This window comes from Pocillopora damicornis, chromosome 9 (genome assembly GCF_964200805.1).
Source record: "Pocillopora damicornis chromosome 9, jaPocDami1.2, whole genome shotgun sequence".
In the NCBI taxonomy this organism is placed as follows: Eukaryota; Metazoa; Cnidaria; class Anthozoa; order Scleractinia; family Pocilloporidae; genus Pocillopora; species Pocillopora damicornis.
The window spans coordinates 20,483,410-20,500,364 of record NC_142678.1 but is presented as its reverse complement, the minus strand read 5'-3'; the positions used below and the strand labels follow the sequence as shown (position 1 = coordinate 20,500,364).

The 16,955-nt window shown below is 37.9% G+C and overlaps 1 protein-coding gene across 2 annotated transcripts; it reads left to right on the top strand.

Moving 5' to 3' along the window:
- The first annotated feature begins 654 nt into the window (after positions 1 to 654).
- Positions 655 to 15,481, top strand: LOC113666654 (uncharacterized). 2 transcript variants are annotated; one of them, XM_089182927.1, is made up of 7 exons: positions 655 to 850; positions 7,194 to 7,437; positions 11,449 to 11,593; positions 12,451 to 12,615; positions 13,102 to 13,335; positions 14,030 to 14,151; positions 15,059 to 15,481. In XM_089182927.1, exons 1-7 carry the CDS (start codon positions 790 to 792, stop codon positions 15,204 to 15,206), a joined length of 1,119 nt encoding a protein of 372 aa, XP_089039053.1. In that variant the 5' UTR covers positions 655 to 789; the 3' UTR covers positions 15,207 to 15,481. The 2 variants fall into 2 exon arrangements, with proteins under 2 accessions (XP_089039053.1, XP_089039054.1); XM_089182928.1 differs by having other exon boundaries at positions 688 to 850; positions 7,194 to 7,459.
- The last annotated feature ends 1,474 nt before the right edge of the window (positions 15,482 to 16,955 follow it).

Below are 16,955 nucleotides of genomic sequence, written 5' to 3'. Positions count from 1 at the left end.
CTTACCAATCAAATGGACAACCCTTAGATAGCTATGGGCTCTGTACTATACGCCAAAGATGCTATAATCAGTGCTCTGAGCTATTCAGTGGCATCACCAATTCGAACAATCGCAGTCTTGCCCACCTGCTCCCCCCACAACATTAAGGCTCATATAGCTTGAGAAGTAAAAGAACTTTAAATCTGCCACAATTTCACACTAACCGTTTCTAAAACTCATTCATCCCGGCCATGTGCCAACGAGTAAATAGCAGTGTTCCGTAAACTACAGTGCTCGTAGCCAGTAATTTGTACAGAGCACTTTAGTTATGTAGAGACCCTTTGTAAATAAATCTAGTTTTAATTATACTATATATTGTAAATAATCATTCAATTTAGCCTTTGACTGCGACTTTATCATTCCTATTAAACTATATATTTTCATACCCATCTATCTTTAATGCCAATTTTACTTGGTGGTCAGAAACCGCCTCCGGATTTTGTCTTTTCTTATATTTTTCGGAAAAAACCAGATGTTATTGATATCCCTTCTGAAAATCCTTAACTAGAACGCGTCGTGACATACGGTTACCAACGTGTTGCGCTTATCTTTTGATTCAAATGACAAGACTGTCAAACCTCTATCAATGTCTTAAGTTTCAAGTCTCACAGGTGGCCGGCTTGGGGCGGGATGATTGCAATAAAACGTAATGAAGCAGGTTTAACCATGTGATAGATTGTCTTTGAATTTCATTGAGAAGTCTTCAATTGCAAATCTTAAACAAAGACGTTACACAGCCTTTGTTACATTATGAATTTAAAAATAATCTGTCTCGTGGTGACTATGACGTGCGTTGTTCTTGGAAAAGAAGGTACGATTTTCCTTTTACTTTCAATAGAAAAAAAAGTTACAGCAAAAGCAAAATGAATTAGATTATTTTGGATAAGTGAAGTGAAACTGTATTTAAAACCTTCATTATATTCATACTCGTTGTCTCAAATAATCTGCTTCGTATCGCTGACAGTTATAGAATAAAGTTACTTGTCAATGTCGATGGGTACAGTATATAATAGATGAAATGATTTACCCGTTGTCGACCATTATGGCCCAAAGTGCTAAAATGCACTGTATTGATCCCTCGACTTAAGCATTTTTTTTTTTAACCAAAACCGAACAAGTTAAGAAGGTCTTCATTTAGCGTAACTGCGAAATGGTTTTTTACCTCCATTTTGCTAATCAACTCTCGGCTCTTTTGTTCCAACTTTCGTGATATCAGTCCCCATGAGCTTTCTTCACTGGGGAACTCTGTCTGTTTCTATTCACTTTACCAGAATTCATTTCTCCCTTTATCTGAGCGCGTGAAGTATTGTTCTTACCTTTCCCCTCAAATTATTTTGATTCCAAGAAGGATATCAAGGAAAACTAACCTTATACACCTACAAGTGGATCATGGTTAGAAATGCTCTCATGCTCTCAAACTACAAACTAGTACCCCATTCACACCAGCAAAAAATGTTTAGTCAACTAGGGTTTAACCGAATGAAAATCAGTGAAGGAAAACTAAAATTAAATCTTCCATAGTATTCAAATAATCACTAACGTTTCTTTCAATGTGCTAAATTTGAAGTCGACAAACATCGTTTCAAGCAGCTTCTATACTGACAATAAATTTAAACAGTGTTTGACAAAGCAGCTTTGAAACATTTTTAAGCTTTGGTGTGATTGAGGTATACACCAGTTTCTGACGTACTGAGATTGAAAAATTCAGAGCTGTAAGAACACCAACAACAATATTGTGAAATCAAAATGATTTATGAGCAAAGAACAAAGGGCGGAAAACTTGCCTGTAGGGATGCTGATCTAGAAAAAATAAAAAACCGTCGAACACCAATTCAATGAAGAACAGTTTCTTCTAATATTTTAGTGCTGAATTGTCCTTCGTTATCTTCACAAGGTAGTAATTTGAGCCTTGAGCAGTGGGCGGGAATTACTCTAGTTTACACTCTCTCAACAATGAAAACACGGTGGGACTTTAGCCGAACTGTATCATTACGGAGGAGGTTACCTGTCTAAATGACATATTCTACGGGTTACCTGCGATTTTAACCCCATTTAGGAACACAGGAATGTTTGAATCCTGGTGCCAAATTTACTTTATCATATTAGAACAATGGAATAAACGCTTTCACACTTTACTCTACACCGGCCACAAGCCATAGCAATATGATAAAACTCTTTGACCCGATTATTTGAGTTATATATGTGGAATCAGGCCTTGTTTTAACTATTAATCAGGCCTTATTTTCACTATTGCTTAAGTAGAGCTCATAACTGCGAGGATCGCTTCGATATCCGGTTTTTTAAACATATATGATTTTCATATATCGACAGTCATTTATTTATCCAACTTGCTAGATATCGGTGATTTTATTGGCCGATCTGAGTAATCGGCGAAAGTCACTCAGGGAGGTTTTGGCGATGGTTGAGATCTTTGTACCAAATCGCTTTGAAAGTTATCGACCTTACGCAAGAAGGTAGCTAGCGGAGTAGCGCCGTCTCTAACAAGCCTCTACAATAACAACATCAGACTGAGCCAGTGGTCTACTGCCGGGAAGAGGGGAGCATGAACTCCGGTTCTTAAAAAGGGTGGCCACCAAGAAGAAAAGAATTACCGTCCAATCACATCTCCCGTCTGTATAGACAAAATATTTGAACACTTACTTAGTAAGCGGATAGTAGGTCACTTCGACTCAACCTTATATCAAAGAATGACGGCCCACAAAAGACAGCATAGTTACGAAACAACTCTGCTAACATTACTCGAGGAATGGCAGCAGGCTGTGGATAGAAAGGAGATCTTTACAATCCTATCAACCGCCACGAGGAAGGCGTTCGATTCCTTATGCCATTCCCTAACTGTAAAGAAGCTGGGAACTTACGGATTCGGCAGCAGCTCGTTGGACTTAATTAGATCTTTCCTCGACAAGAGGCTCAACAGAATGAAGATTAATGACCACATTAGTGAATGGAAAACGATGGAACGTGGCTGTCCCTAAAGTACGGCACTTGGGCCCTTATTGTAGAACATGCTCCAAAACGACAAGTCATACCATCTAAATGAGTTAAATCTGACAATGTACGCAGGCGACCATCAACTTGTAAAACGATAAAAATAGAAATATATCTGATCTAAAAGCATTGTAAGGGCTTCCTATATTAGTGTTGTAAAATGAATGGAAATAACATATTTGCATAAGCCATTCAGTAGACATAATGATAAGCCAGTTGATCATTTCTTATTCCTTCTGGCAGTCTTATCATACAGGTAGAGTTTGGTTACCTTTTCCTTGTTATGATCGTGAATTTGACATGGAGACAGATGTTTTTAAGTAAACTTCGGGTTGCGGCTAGATATCAGTATATTTTCATTATGTTGCTCAAAAAATAATTAATTATTAAGAAAATGACTCTACCCCATAAAATTTGATCCCGTACAGGAATTTCCTGGAAATAACCCTTCTTTATACTTTTATCCACTTAATACTCTCGTTTTTAGGCTAAATCCCTATCGAATTCCCGATCAGGAAATTAGTTTTCAGTTTTTAGTTTAGCACGTTCGACACCTCTTTTTCTTAGAGGTGACGTAAAGTGTAAACATGTAGTACTTTTCATCGTCCGCACTGAAGTTGTAATTAGATAACTTATACGACTTACCACGTAGCTCTTTTCGGGGCAGTACCTTGTGTATAATTTTAATTCTGTTATTAAGTTTATTATAATTTATATATTTTTTATATTTCGTAAAGCGTAAACATCGCGAAGGTATCTACTTAGTATGCGAACTCCGTTCTGTGTAGCCCAACGTGATTCGCTATCAAAAACATGATAAAAGTTAGAGACTGACAGCTCAGTAAGTGTCACCTTTATAAGCGGTGACCCACACTTTCCTCGAGAGATCAGAGCTAGTCCCCGTTGTAATAACTTTTGTAGTAAGAGAGAAAAAAGGAGGAAACAACAAGACGACGAGTGTTAGAGTTTTTACTTCTAACAAACTGTATTCAACTGGAAAAACCCACGAGGCTGTTGATTCAGATCTGATGAGTTAGGGATGGCAAGCATTAGCGTGGTACAAGAATAATTTTCTCCCAGCAAACCCAGAGAAATTCCAAGCCTTATCCATCGATCCGTGAAATATCGATGCCGCAAATACTGACAGAGCTCTGAACATTGACAACCAGGAAATCATGAAAACGGAACAAGTAAAACTGTTAGGCTTCTACATCGACGAAAATCTCAACTCTGCAGATCATGTCAGCAACCTACGCACTAGAGCTAGCCGAAACGTAAAAGTAATGGTCCGTCTGCACAATCTAATTCCATGTAACGCCAAGTTAACATTGCACAAGAGTGCCATATTACCACATCTAGCTTACTGCCTCCTTGTATGGAATTTCTGTAAGTCATTCGAGAGAAGGAAGATTGAGCGGGTACAGGAGCGCGCACTACGGGTAATATATAAATTAAAGACGTCGGAAACGTAAGAAGTACTCCTCGCTCGTGCTAGGCTACCGACTCTATACTACAGAAGTCTACAAGATATTGCCGCTCTAGTGTATGAGGTAAAAACAATCTTGTTCCAAGCCGCCTATCACGAATATTCAAAACTAAGAACTCGCAATACTGTCTCAGAAACTGGGACTCTGAAATACCTCCTTTTGACACAACAAGTTAAGGTAAAAATAGAAATAGATACGAGGGTCCTAACATATCTGGTCAAAACTTAGTAAGGAAATAAGGACGTCACCAACCCTCGCGATATTTAAGACCACAATAAGAAAAATTAACCTTCCAGATCTCATTGACAACAATAGACAATAGATAATATGTAAATCGCGAACAGAATCATTTTATATTATTTCGAAGTAACTATTTTTATGTTGTTAACAAGTATTTCCAACATTAAGGCGTCCCCAGTTAGCTAATCTACAGCTAAAAACATTGACACGTTGATAAAGTTTACATTTATTCATTCATTCATTCATTCATGATAAAAAACGCTATTTTGCGTTCTTATATTGTCAACGAACAAATCCTAGTGTAGAAAAAGAAAGTAAGAGTCAGAGATGTACCTTACATGACAAAGGAGTGGAAGGCGGCAATTAGACAAAAGAAGAAGGTTACAAAGAAATTTGCTTCAGGAAGAGCCTTAAGTGTCCCCAATTAGCAGCATGCAATGTTAAATCACGTTGACATGTAAAAAAAGTTGTTATAATTATTATAGTCTTACCGGCGGTTTTTGCAGAAACTCCGTTCCAAAACGAAATCAAAGGTACACAAAATTCCAATGACGTTAAATTCAGCAAATCAGATCAAATCACTAAACAGAAGCATAGTAAATAGAAATAAGAGAGATAGTAAGTTTTGAGCTTGGTAAAGAAATAAAGAAAGATGCTTTTAGTCTTGTCACGTGCGTGGGACAAAGAAAACATTCTGAGTTCCCATGAGGTATCGGACCTCAGACCTTTGGCGAAATCCGAAGGTCTGAAGTTCGATTCCTCATGGGAACTCAGAATTTTTTTTCTTAGTCCCATGCTTCTGACAAGACGAAAAACATCTTTCTTTAGGAACATTGTAGGTTATTTCACTTATCCGCGTAAATCAAACAGTTCTTCATTAAGAACTTTGATCAATTACAATTACCAGTCATCGGCGTGAAAGCATAAAGCTATGTTTTTAATGCTATAAAGCTACAAACAAGTGTACTGGTGCCTGTTTCATCATCATTTGTCACCCATTTGTTAAGGATGACAAATGGTTTTATTAAGTGACCTGTGAAGCTTCCAGTAACTTTCCAAGCCGTTGTTTTGTATAATCTTTTCCCCACATTGCCAAACAGGTGTACTGGTGCCTTTTTCATCGTCATTTATCACCCGTTTGTTAAGGGTGGCAGATGGTTTTATCGAGTGACTTATGAGGCTTCTACCAACCTTCCATGCCGTTGTTTGGTCTCTTCTTTTTTACACGACAAGTGGATCTTAACGGTTTTACGACTGACGGCTAATGGTTTTACTTACTGAGTAAAGTCGTGCAGCAAAAGTATCTGTCTATTGGCCATGACATACAGGCCTTGCAGCGTTCGGCACCTGCGTCATGAACTCGAGCCAAATAAGTTTTCTTGCGGCCCCACCAGTCAGTCAATAATTACATACTATTTTTCTGATGTGTTTCCCTTTTTAAAATGAAGATGATAAATGTGCATGTCCCCGAGGCCATTGCAGTTTGAACAGCAACCAATAGAGCTTAGTTCATCATTCTTTGTTACATTTTGAAATACGTCCATAGCAACACCTTTTCATATCGATTTCAGGGTGTTTCGTGTGTGACAAGGACGACTCATTGTTTAGCTTCACAAAGACCGTTTTTTCTTCCTTTTTTTGTCTACGCTTCAATGTGTGTATTCTTAAGGGTTACAGTCTAGCTCTCAAAGATTAACTTGTCACTTTATCTACGAGTCAAATATGTGTTTGTATATCCAATCTATTTCCATGTGTGTATTTTGATAACTGCCCATTTCTCTTTCGACGCGAAGATTATTTTTTGCCACGCTGTAAAAAGTCAACAGGCTTTTATATACCTCCTATTGTCTGGGATGAAAGTAGCAAAGAAGAATAGACATCCCTTAAAACAAGAAAGGAAGAAAACAGACGGCGCAAAGATATATTCAAATTGGCTTAAACAGAACAGAGATGTGCACATCTTCATTGAATACCAATCAAAGTCATGATTTTGATGAAATTACGAGAAGATAGTCCTAGAATATATGATTTTTTATGAATGTACCGATTGTTCGATTCCTTAACGAATGGTACGATCTGATTAGCAGCGACACTCGTTATCTATTCCACGACCGAAGTGAGAAAATGATTTTATGGTCTCTCCTGGTGAGCAAAGTGGACTGACTATCATCCGCTACTTCACGGGGGTTTCCCTTTTTTGTTTTTATTATTTCTCTTCATTTATGTTATAACAGGTTTCTAGGAATAACACAGTACATTTTAAAAATGGCACGAAATTTCGAAAAACCCTAATCTACATGCATGATAGTTGATTTGGGCATCGCCATTATCAACAATCATGCGACAGAAATCTCGAAATTGAATGTTATTGTTATATTTATTGTAATATCAAGATATTTGCTTCTTTGAACATTTTAGATGAAGTAACATTACTGTTCGTGGGAGATATTTCCTTTGCTGGCCCCATCAAATACTATGTTGACCACAAGTACCATACGTACAATGATACTTTCAATGACGTGGCTCCTTTCATCAGAGAGGCGGACATTTCAGTGGGTAATTTGGAGTCACCATTTGCCAACCAACATGTTCTTACTCACATTTGCCGAGGGAGTAAATCAGTTTTGCTATATGCCATTCCTAAAGCTGCATCAGCGCTCAGGTGAAAATCATAACGGAAACTGGTAAAGTTAAAATTTACTTAAGGAAGAAATCGTTTTTAAAAGAGGCCTCCACTGCCAGAACAAGCTTCCGTTTAACTGCATGAAAATTTCGTGTTTTACGAAGTCTCTTGGAAAAAAATTGTGAAACAAGTACATATAGGAGAAAAAGAACCAGAAAGAAATACAAACAAAAATGATTTCCCGTAACACGGCTGCCACTTTTATCATCAGACGCTAATTAATTCTTTTGTGGCCTATAAGGGCACATCATCCAAATGGCGGCGCGCATAAAATTCTAGTTTTAATACAACCCATACCTTTTTTTAATGCCAACAGATTTTATGTCTAAAGTTTGTTTCTGATGATTTAAGGACGATTTGCTCTACTAGTGGAGGTTTCCTTTAGACGGTGCGGAATTAAAATTTTTTGTCATTTGGTTCTACTATTAAGGCGTGGGATAGTGCATTTGAGCTCCTCTTTTCGTTCGAGCTGCATTAAACCAACATCTGGCTCATTTATCCCATAACTAAACCGTTTATTTATTTATTTATCAATTTGTCAAAGGCAGAGAAATTTGCAATAGGATATAAAGAGTTTCTTATACTGTTTCTAGCGTAAGCTCTTAGTTATTCCCTCTGACAAGGGCTAAAGCTCGGAACGTCAGCTTTATAAACTCTTTACGATGGCCAATTAACATTATAAACTCAGTCGATAAAACCAAATCATCTTGTTATGCCCTGCCACAGACGAAGCAGCGCAGTTTCTTCAGAAACTTACCCTCTTTACGCGTTTAACAAGATACTATCGATTCAACGACTGCAAATATATGAAAATCACATATTTGAACTGCGGTTTTCATGAAATGAATATGAAAGTGATCTTTGCAGTAATGAACACCACTTAAGCTGTGGTGAAAATGTGGCCTGTGCGGGATTCGAAAATTTTTTAGGATTTGGAACCTTTTTTGGGCCTTCTCTTCACTACTGCTTAAGTAGTGTTCATCACTGCGAAGGTCGCGCTCATATCCATACTATCGGCTACTTCATGGCGATCTTGAGATGAACAACTGCGTGAAGAAATGATTCTATGTAAAAAATGATATTTGAATCAAAGGCCGATTTGAGATCGTAATCGCAGGGTTTGAAGTGCAACTCGATCTATTTCGCGTTTGGAACTCGTAAAGATGCTGCTTGTAAGTGCGGTAGTTTTAGGGACTTTATAAGCTACATGCATCTCGTGAGATTTGCAAGTTCTGTTTATCACACATCGCTTCCAATGTCATTGTTCTTTTCGTGGTTTCCTATTCTCAGCCAATCTTATTTTTTTCTTTGAATAATACCAACTTATTATAATACTATTTTGTTTTCTTTGTTGTACGCTCGCTCTGCAGCCCAATTTGAAGCAGTTTCAGATGGTTAGGGTTGCTCGGAATTCCCTGAAGCAAATCGACCCCGATGTTATTCTACGCAACCTCATCAAATTTCAGACTACCTGCTTGGAGTCCCGTTGACTTCTGTCGGACTTTGAAAAAAGCAGACCTCGAAAACTCAGACCTCGACTGACACTGACCTCGAGAACGTAGTCTATGTATTACTCGAAAGGCCTCAAGGCTCTTGATGCTGTTCCTGTGTAAACAATTTTCTTTGCGTTTTCCCTAACCATGTGAGCCATCGGATGGGCAAATGTCGCAGACAGTGACTTAATTTTCAGGGGTGTTAGTTTTCGATATTGATGGGAACCCGCGAAACAAGACAACATTACCCGTGTGTATTTACATTTGTCAACAAAATTGTCACAAAAATGCCTCGAAATGATAAAATAGTATTCCGTTGGTGGTTGTAGGTGGTTTCAGGTGGTTTTAGATGGTTTTAGGTCGATTTAGGTCATTACATGCTTTATAAACTACCTGTTCCTGATGGTTTGAGCAAATTTTCGATGATAGCGAAATCTATTTCTTCTTTAGAGGAAGTGTATGATGTCAGCATCAGTTGAAATTATATTCTATTGAGCGTGACTGATAATTTCGGTTTGGGAAAATGAGCCAAAATTGAAAGAAACGACGGTAAACTACTTCGTGTTTTAAGACATCACCTGTCGATTGAAGAGCATACACGTGAGAACAGCGAATCAGTAAAATTATACGCCAGAATCGTATGGACTTCTCTCAAATCTTATCTTGAAATTTCCAGTTATGACTGCTTGCCTCACCGTGTTTCCCTAAAGTTACAATCTCCTCTGTTTAGCGTAGAAAATTGAATAGAAAAGCAACTTTCAACTCGTGTTTGAACCTGTAATTTTTTTTAATTTTAACTTTTCCTCGTTTGGCTGTCCTTGTTTAATGATCGTCCTCCGGCTGGAAATACGCGGCTTCCTTTCGAGATATTTTCTGTTATTTAATTCGGCAATCTTCGCTGCAACTGCATAAAATTTACTTGTTTTTAAGCTAACTTCCCATGATCTTAGCAACTCTAGCTAATGAAATACGAAATTGTCTAACATGTTTCTTGCGCTGCGAAAGTTTGCTTCAGAGGAAGACAAGCTAGAACTAGAATATCATAATTAAAACTTGACGTCGAAGAGAGACTTAGGATTCGACCATGAAGACATTTGTAGAAAAATTGAGATAATACCTGGATTTCATTTTTACATCACAGTAATCAATTCCAAACATTAATCAAGTTTTCTATGTAGTTTAAAAGTTGAGTTAATATTTTTATTGGCTATATTAAATAGGTTGAAAAGTTTTAGTTGGTATTTTCTCATGTTTGCGAATAATTGAATTTACTGGAAGGTGGAGTTGTTGCAACATGTTAACACAACAATAAATTTTATTGATAATTATGTAAAAAGTTTTCATTTTCTACGGACAAGTCTCTATTTTATATTTCTACCCAATTGTGTAAACACAATTACAAAATAATTAGTCAGGGAAATGGAAAATTTGTGGCATATACACCATGTTTGAAATGCCATGTCCACTATAAGCTGACAGGATTGAGGAGGGTGTATGTGGGAATACGCTCTCTTTTTTGCATCATTGATTTGCTAATCGCTCCTGTTGCCAATGTTTTGATGAGGTTGGGCTGTCCGGTTGACAAAGCTTTATCTCTGCCGGTTTTGTTGCTTTGCGAGTTTATTAGAAATTGCAAAATTCTGAGACGTACTGTTCAACTACAACCTCACCAGTTTGATTTCCCGCTCCAAATGCGGGTTGAAAATGATTTGCTTAAGCGGCTTCATATCCACTAGTCCACGTGAAGCCCTCGTGTAATGCCTAACCGTGTGCCCGCAGTACGCTGCACTAAAGCTCGGGACTCGAGTTTGCACATTTCATTGTCTCATCTGCCGGTGTCTCTTGGCGCATACCAAGTTACGCACGCAGTCTAGCCTGCGCATTACCTTCTCCAGCGCCCTTCCATAACGTAATGACTAAGATAGTGCCCGCAATGCAGTTGGCCGCGCATGCTAAAAGTAGCACCTTGTTCTGTCGGTCGTACGGTCTCAAGTCCAAATTTTTTTCGGCTTGATGGGTTATTACTATTTCGTGCAAGTGTTGCACCCGCATTGTGCTCAAACTTCCGCAAGACAAGAGTAAGGCTACGGCGTTGACGTGCCCGCGTTACAATTAGCCGCGCATGCTGAAAGTAGCACCTTTTACGGTCGCGCGGTCGTAAGTCCAATTTTTTTGGCTTGACTACTATTTTGGGGCTACGCTGCGCGCGCTGCGAGCTCCGCTAATATTAATTGAGTAAATTGTAGCCGGTATACAGATTTACTCTTTTGTATATTAAGAAATATACAAAAAAGGTTCATCAACACGATAAAAGAATTTCATAAAAAGGAAGAATATGAAAGTAACATGTGAAATATTATTTTACCTCCGTTTTCAACCATCTCAGAAGTGAGGAGCTGGTCTGAAATTATTCATTTGCAATTAGAAGTATTCAGGTCTAGTAGCATGGTATACATTGCACATACCTGATGGTTATACTCTTGGATCCTCAATGCAGGTTTGCAGGATTTGATGCCGTGACTATTGCCAACAATCACTTGAACGATTTGGGCGGTGTAGGAGCTAATTTTACCACTGAAGTCCTGGAAAAGACGGGTATAAAGTATTTTGGAATAAGTTTCGGAAAATATGACTCCTCTCAGGTATAGTAACGCACTATTTTATACCCCATTTTCCCGGAAACGAGATGGAAGAATATTTAGGGAAGGCATAGAGATTTAATCTCAAACCAATACAATTATTGTATTTGAAAATACATTAGTTTAACATTTTAGACATCTTTTCAACGTTGTATTACTATCTTGTGACCTGGGTATTTTTAATAACCGAATGGATTGGTGAATAGCAAGGGAGCGTCTGGAAGAGTTCTGCAAATCTTTTCAACGAGACGTATATTGTGAAACCATCACACTTGATGATTCTTCACTCGACAGGGTTTAAGAAGGTGTCATAACTATTGGTCGGCTTAAGGGGCGCTTCACAATTTATCAATTTAGACAGGTGTACTGTAGCTTATTTGCAACATCTGGGTACTCTTAGGGCCTGTCTTCATTGAGGCTAAGGACCCTGAAGTAGGTGAGGTAAATTGCTTAGCTGTGGTTAAAAAAATAGATCATGTTTGCCATGTTTACATACAATCTTACAATCCCGGGATCCCAGAGTAAAGCCTTTACCTCGAAACGGTTTCAAGAGGTTGTTAGCGCGCTTGCAAATGTAACGTGAGGGCAACCTTGGCTAGGTGGGTTACCCCATCTTGAGACTTTTATAGGGAAAATTGTGAATGCCTATGACGGCTAGGCGTGTTTCTTCTGCTTTTATGTTAACATGATCAAGATGAAATGAGAGGTTATATTGACACCTCAATATAAACAGGCCCATATTAAATTCCATACAACAGTATCTTCCGCTGTTAACGTTGCATTTACTCCAGCTAGATCTTAACAGATACATCTTAAACCAGCTTTAAGCTGATATCAATATTTTTGTTGTCATGTTTTAGGAACCTTTTATTATTAAAAGAGACAGAATCACTATAGCATTCCTCGGTTATTGCACAGTAGTCACTTCAGAGAAAAACTGCAGCGAAATGAGGAAGTTGTTCAACTCGGGTCCCGCCATTTATGAAGATGATATCGCCACTAGAGACATTAGGAGGCTAAAGAAGGTTTAACTCAAGTTTAATATCTTTATGATCATCAGGGCGGTTTTTAATCGAGTGTCGAAACTGATTTAGGATTACTTTGGTTTTGCTTAACTTCGCTTTCTGATTGGTCCAAAAAAATTAGCGCCTCCTTCTTAACTATAAAATATGGCCGTGGACATTCCACGAGGTAGCTTTCTTGTCTAATGTTTCCATGTCGAATTGCAATTCACAACGTTGATGTGGTGGAGAGAGAAAAACCCTCGGATCAGGGTGAGAACCAAAGAGAAACTCAAGTCAGATGTTACTTCCTTCTTAATGCTGCGCCATCCCTGCTCCCCGAAACAATTTATTCATCATCTACTTCGAGTTTTAATTTTATTTCTATGCATTTCATATCATCCTCTTTTACTTGAATTGCATAAGGATCTATCCTTCTAGTCATTCTATAACACTGGTATTGACTAGTTATACTTTGCTTAATTTTTTTTTTTGGTTTTACTTCCATAGGCCAAAGTTGACATTATAGTCATTTTCATGCACTATGGTGAAGAACTCACTTTAGAACCCGTCTCCTCCCAAAAGCACATAAACAAACACCTGATGTCTCTTGGGGTGGATATGATCATTGGAACTCATCCACACGTTCTTCAGGATCACTGTCTTCAAGATAATAAACTTATCTCCTACAGCTTGGGAAATTTTCTTTTTCATACTAACCGACCACCAAGTGCTGTTAATCCGGTAACGCATTCTTAAGATTCAACCAGTGATTACAAGTTATTGACTGAATGGAAAGACCGAGTGAGGAAATGTTTGGGTGGTTGACATGACGTAAAAGCCTCGCCGTACTCGATCCTCACGTCTGACCTCTCCCAAATATTTCAGTTTTTCTCGAGTATGAGAAAAGAAAAAAATATGAGAGTCTCGTGTAATGATTCGAAACTCGGACGTTCCTATTTAACACCGAACATCCAAATGAAAGGAAGGGAACTCCTCGGCAAGCCAGGCCATACTAGGTTTATATTTGGCAAACTAACTTCGAGGATACTGCTCAGATCGACTATATAGAAAGCGGCATTTTTCAAGTAAAGATGTAGTAATCAAAGTGAAATGCTGTAAACTCGCTTTTTGGATAAATATTTCAAGAAATATTTTTTACTTCTACCTATTGCTATATTCCAAAGAGAATAACTCTTTCAACATCATCCATAATTTTGTCATTTCTTCGCGCTGATTGCCTTTTAATTCATGTTTCTCCCTTTCCGTTTTCTTCTGTTTTTTTTGTTTTGTTTTGTTTTGTTTTGTTTTTTCTTTTCGTACTTGTGTGTTTATCATTTATTTTTCCTCTCTCCTATTTTGTTTGTTTTCGCAGGCTTGCCTAAATATTCTAACGGTACTTCCAAGTTTCTATATACATGTTCGATTTATTTTTCAGAACGTTTACGGAATATTTGGCAAGAAATCCAATAAAAAATTAATTGAGAGATACGAGCACTTTGCCCTTGGGAACTGCAACGCGTTGAAACTGTCCCGGATGCTTAAAGTCACAGTTTCAAGGTATAGTACCACTTTGCATTTTAATTTTTCCAGGGCTTCTTTAAACCACAATCAAATTTTTCATCTTCAAGCTTAGTTAAAATCTTTCTAGAGGAGAACGCATTACTTTGGAATCTGAAAGGTGCATTAATGTTAGCTGCTATGATACCTTTGTCCATAAAGAGAAATCTGAAGAATAAGTGTGGGGATTAAAGAGCGACACAGGAAGAGTGAGATAGTTATGAAAAAGGTGAATGGTTGGTCATTATTGAAAGGTAGATATGACTGAAATTCAAGTGTTAAAGAAGTTCTTTGGATGTTTCATATTACCAGTCTATGTCTGTAAGCTGTTGTCAGATATAGGCACTGAAAAGAGTCGACAATCGTTGATCGGGCATTATTTGAGTATATTGCTTTCTAAAGAAACAAACAACGTTTTGGAATAAATACACAGGCTAATAGGGTCGTTTCAGTTAAAAAGTGCAAACCCTTAATTTTAAGTAATTTAACAGGGCTTGTTTTGAATCGATTGTCAAATTCGTGAATAAAGAATACACCAGTTTTTCTTTGTGAAACAGAAAAATGTAAAGGTAATAAAAATATCGTACAAAGAAAAAAAAAAACGAAAGTCACTGAAAACAGGACAATATCAACAGCTGATATTCTCTCGCTGAAAACTGGAAAATTCTCATATCTGGATCTAAAAAGAAATCGGAACTGAGATGTAGTCACAAGACAGTAGTGCTATGGATGTCTTTGAACATCTTAGTGAAACAGCCTGTTTTCAAAAACAGCAATATTTTTAAATGAGACTTTCCCGCGATTTTGACCGGAATAATAAGTTACAAACAATTATTTTTACTAAGGAGAAAATATTTTGTATATTTTTCATTTCTTTTTAATTTCATTTAATCATCTCCCTTCTTAGGAGAGGAGTCTTGGGGGCAAAGTATCTTCCACTGAAAGTTGCGTTCGATCAAAAAAATAAACGACTGCACCCAGAGCCCACAAAGAACGCAAAATGGATCACTGTATGCGGAGCTGAAGATCAACATTGTAAATGTCTCAATAATTAATGATCAAGTTTTACCAGGAAGAATTCAGTCGAAAAACATTTCAACTTCCAAACACTATTTAAAACAAATTTCTTCCCTAACAATCTCATTGTTTATTTGATCTTCAAAAAGATTTTTAACTTGACGCGAAAATCTAGAGAGGTGTAGGCACTTTATTGGCGATATCCAACACGCGTGAAAAATTATCGCAATTTTACAGTTACGGCTTTTTCTAAGCTTTAGAAATCCTCGTAAAACACCACATTTTATATAATAAAGTATGGTATAGAATAATGGACACTTGCATACGTACCACAAAGAATGATAAGCTCGAGATAAAATGTCCCATGGTTCGGTAGGTTGTTAAGAAGAAAACAAGAGCTTATCAGTGGCTTTACAACAAGGCTAAGAACTCGGGAAATCTACACGCTGGCATGATTTCCTTGCCGCCAGAAAATGCCTACACAAGAGCTTGAAGTCTGCAAGAGAAAATTACATTTGAAACTACCTGGGGGAGGCTATTAAGGAAAATCCTAAGCGCCTCTGGACATATATTAAGCAATTAAAAAACGACGAGCCCAGCGTAGCAGATTTTGGAGGGTCTCCAATAGGTTTTTCGCAATTTGGGATTGGGCTTATTTAAAGGCCGGGATCCGGGAATTTAAAGTAAGAAGGAAGCGAGATGCATGATTGCTATTATAAACGGGACAAGGGAATCGGCAATTTTTAAGGAGTGGGATTTGGGAAATAATCACTTAAACGAAACGAGAACCGGAATGTCCGTTGACGAGAATTTATAAAGAAATTGATCTTCTCAGTCATGAAAAGCACCAGGCATACAGGCTCTCTAGCATTCAAAAGGCGGTCGGGCTACTCAGCGACGCTCTTCAGTTATTGCACGAAGTTGCCAATTTATCAAAAATCCTCTAGATTAGAGTAAAGAGTGGTCGAAGACTGCTGCGTCAATTGAAATGCTTAACGGCGTGGGAAAATCTCCAGTAAGTCTCAAAATTATACCAATATAATGCTGTTAACCTGTTGAGTTACATAACACTAGATATGAATAATATTCACTCAATTATGCATCACAAAGATAAACTTTTCACAGTGTTAGACTACCCAAGAAACTTTGGAAATGCAGCCTAAGAAGGCTTAATGAGGATAACCCATTGGGCGGCGTACTATTTTACAAATCCAAATTCTTGGCATCCTGTACCCGAACATGCCAAATGGGCTAAGACAAAATTGTATGATCGGGATCGGGATTGGCCGGTATAGACCGTCGGGATTACGGGATTAAGAGAAAATTTTGATCGGGATCGCAGGATTGAAGAACCCGATTGGGGACGCTCATTTTTAAGTTGACGGTAAAATCATAAACGATGGAAATCCGAAGGCGGAACTCCTGAGCAATCACTTTCCGAACGTATATCACATGAAGACCTCACTGATATCCCAGTTGTTGGTACCGATATGAAACCAAACATTGGTACATTACTGTCACAATTCCTGGTGTCATGGTCCAGCCTTATTTAGTTCCACATCAATACTTGAATATTTGGTATCTGGCAATCCTCTGTTCTCAGATATGTCGTACAGCTTGGATTGAATGTTATGAATCCCCCCTTAAGTTTTATATTTTCTAATTGAAACATTTACCCAAGCTGCTGTAAATTACTCGTATTCTTGAAAGTCACGCTCACTTAAATGCCAATTTAACTTAGTGGTGAGAAACCGCCTCCGAAATTTTGTTCCTTCTTACAGTGTTTT

What these genes read in the sequence shown, in the direction of transcription:
- LOC113666654 (XM_089182927.1), top strand. Translation starts at nt 790, where the DNA reads ATGAATTTAAAAATAATCTGTCTCGTGGTGACTATGACGTGCGTTGTT. An exon ending in AAAGCTGCATCAGCGCTCAG is followed by an intron (nt 7,438 to 11,448) that starts GTGAAAATCATA and finishes TCCTCAATGCAG; the next exon opens with GTTTGCAGGATTTGATGCCG. An exon ending in ACATTAGGAGGCTAAAGAAG is followed by an intron (nt 12,616 to 13,101) that starts GTTTAACTCAAG and finishes TTACTTCCATAG; the next exon opens with GCCAAAGTTGACATTATAGT.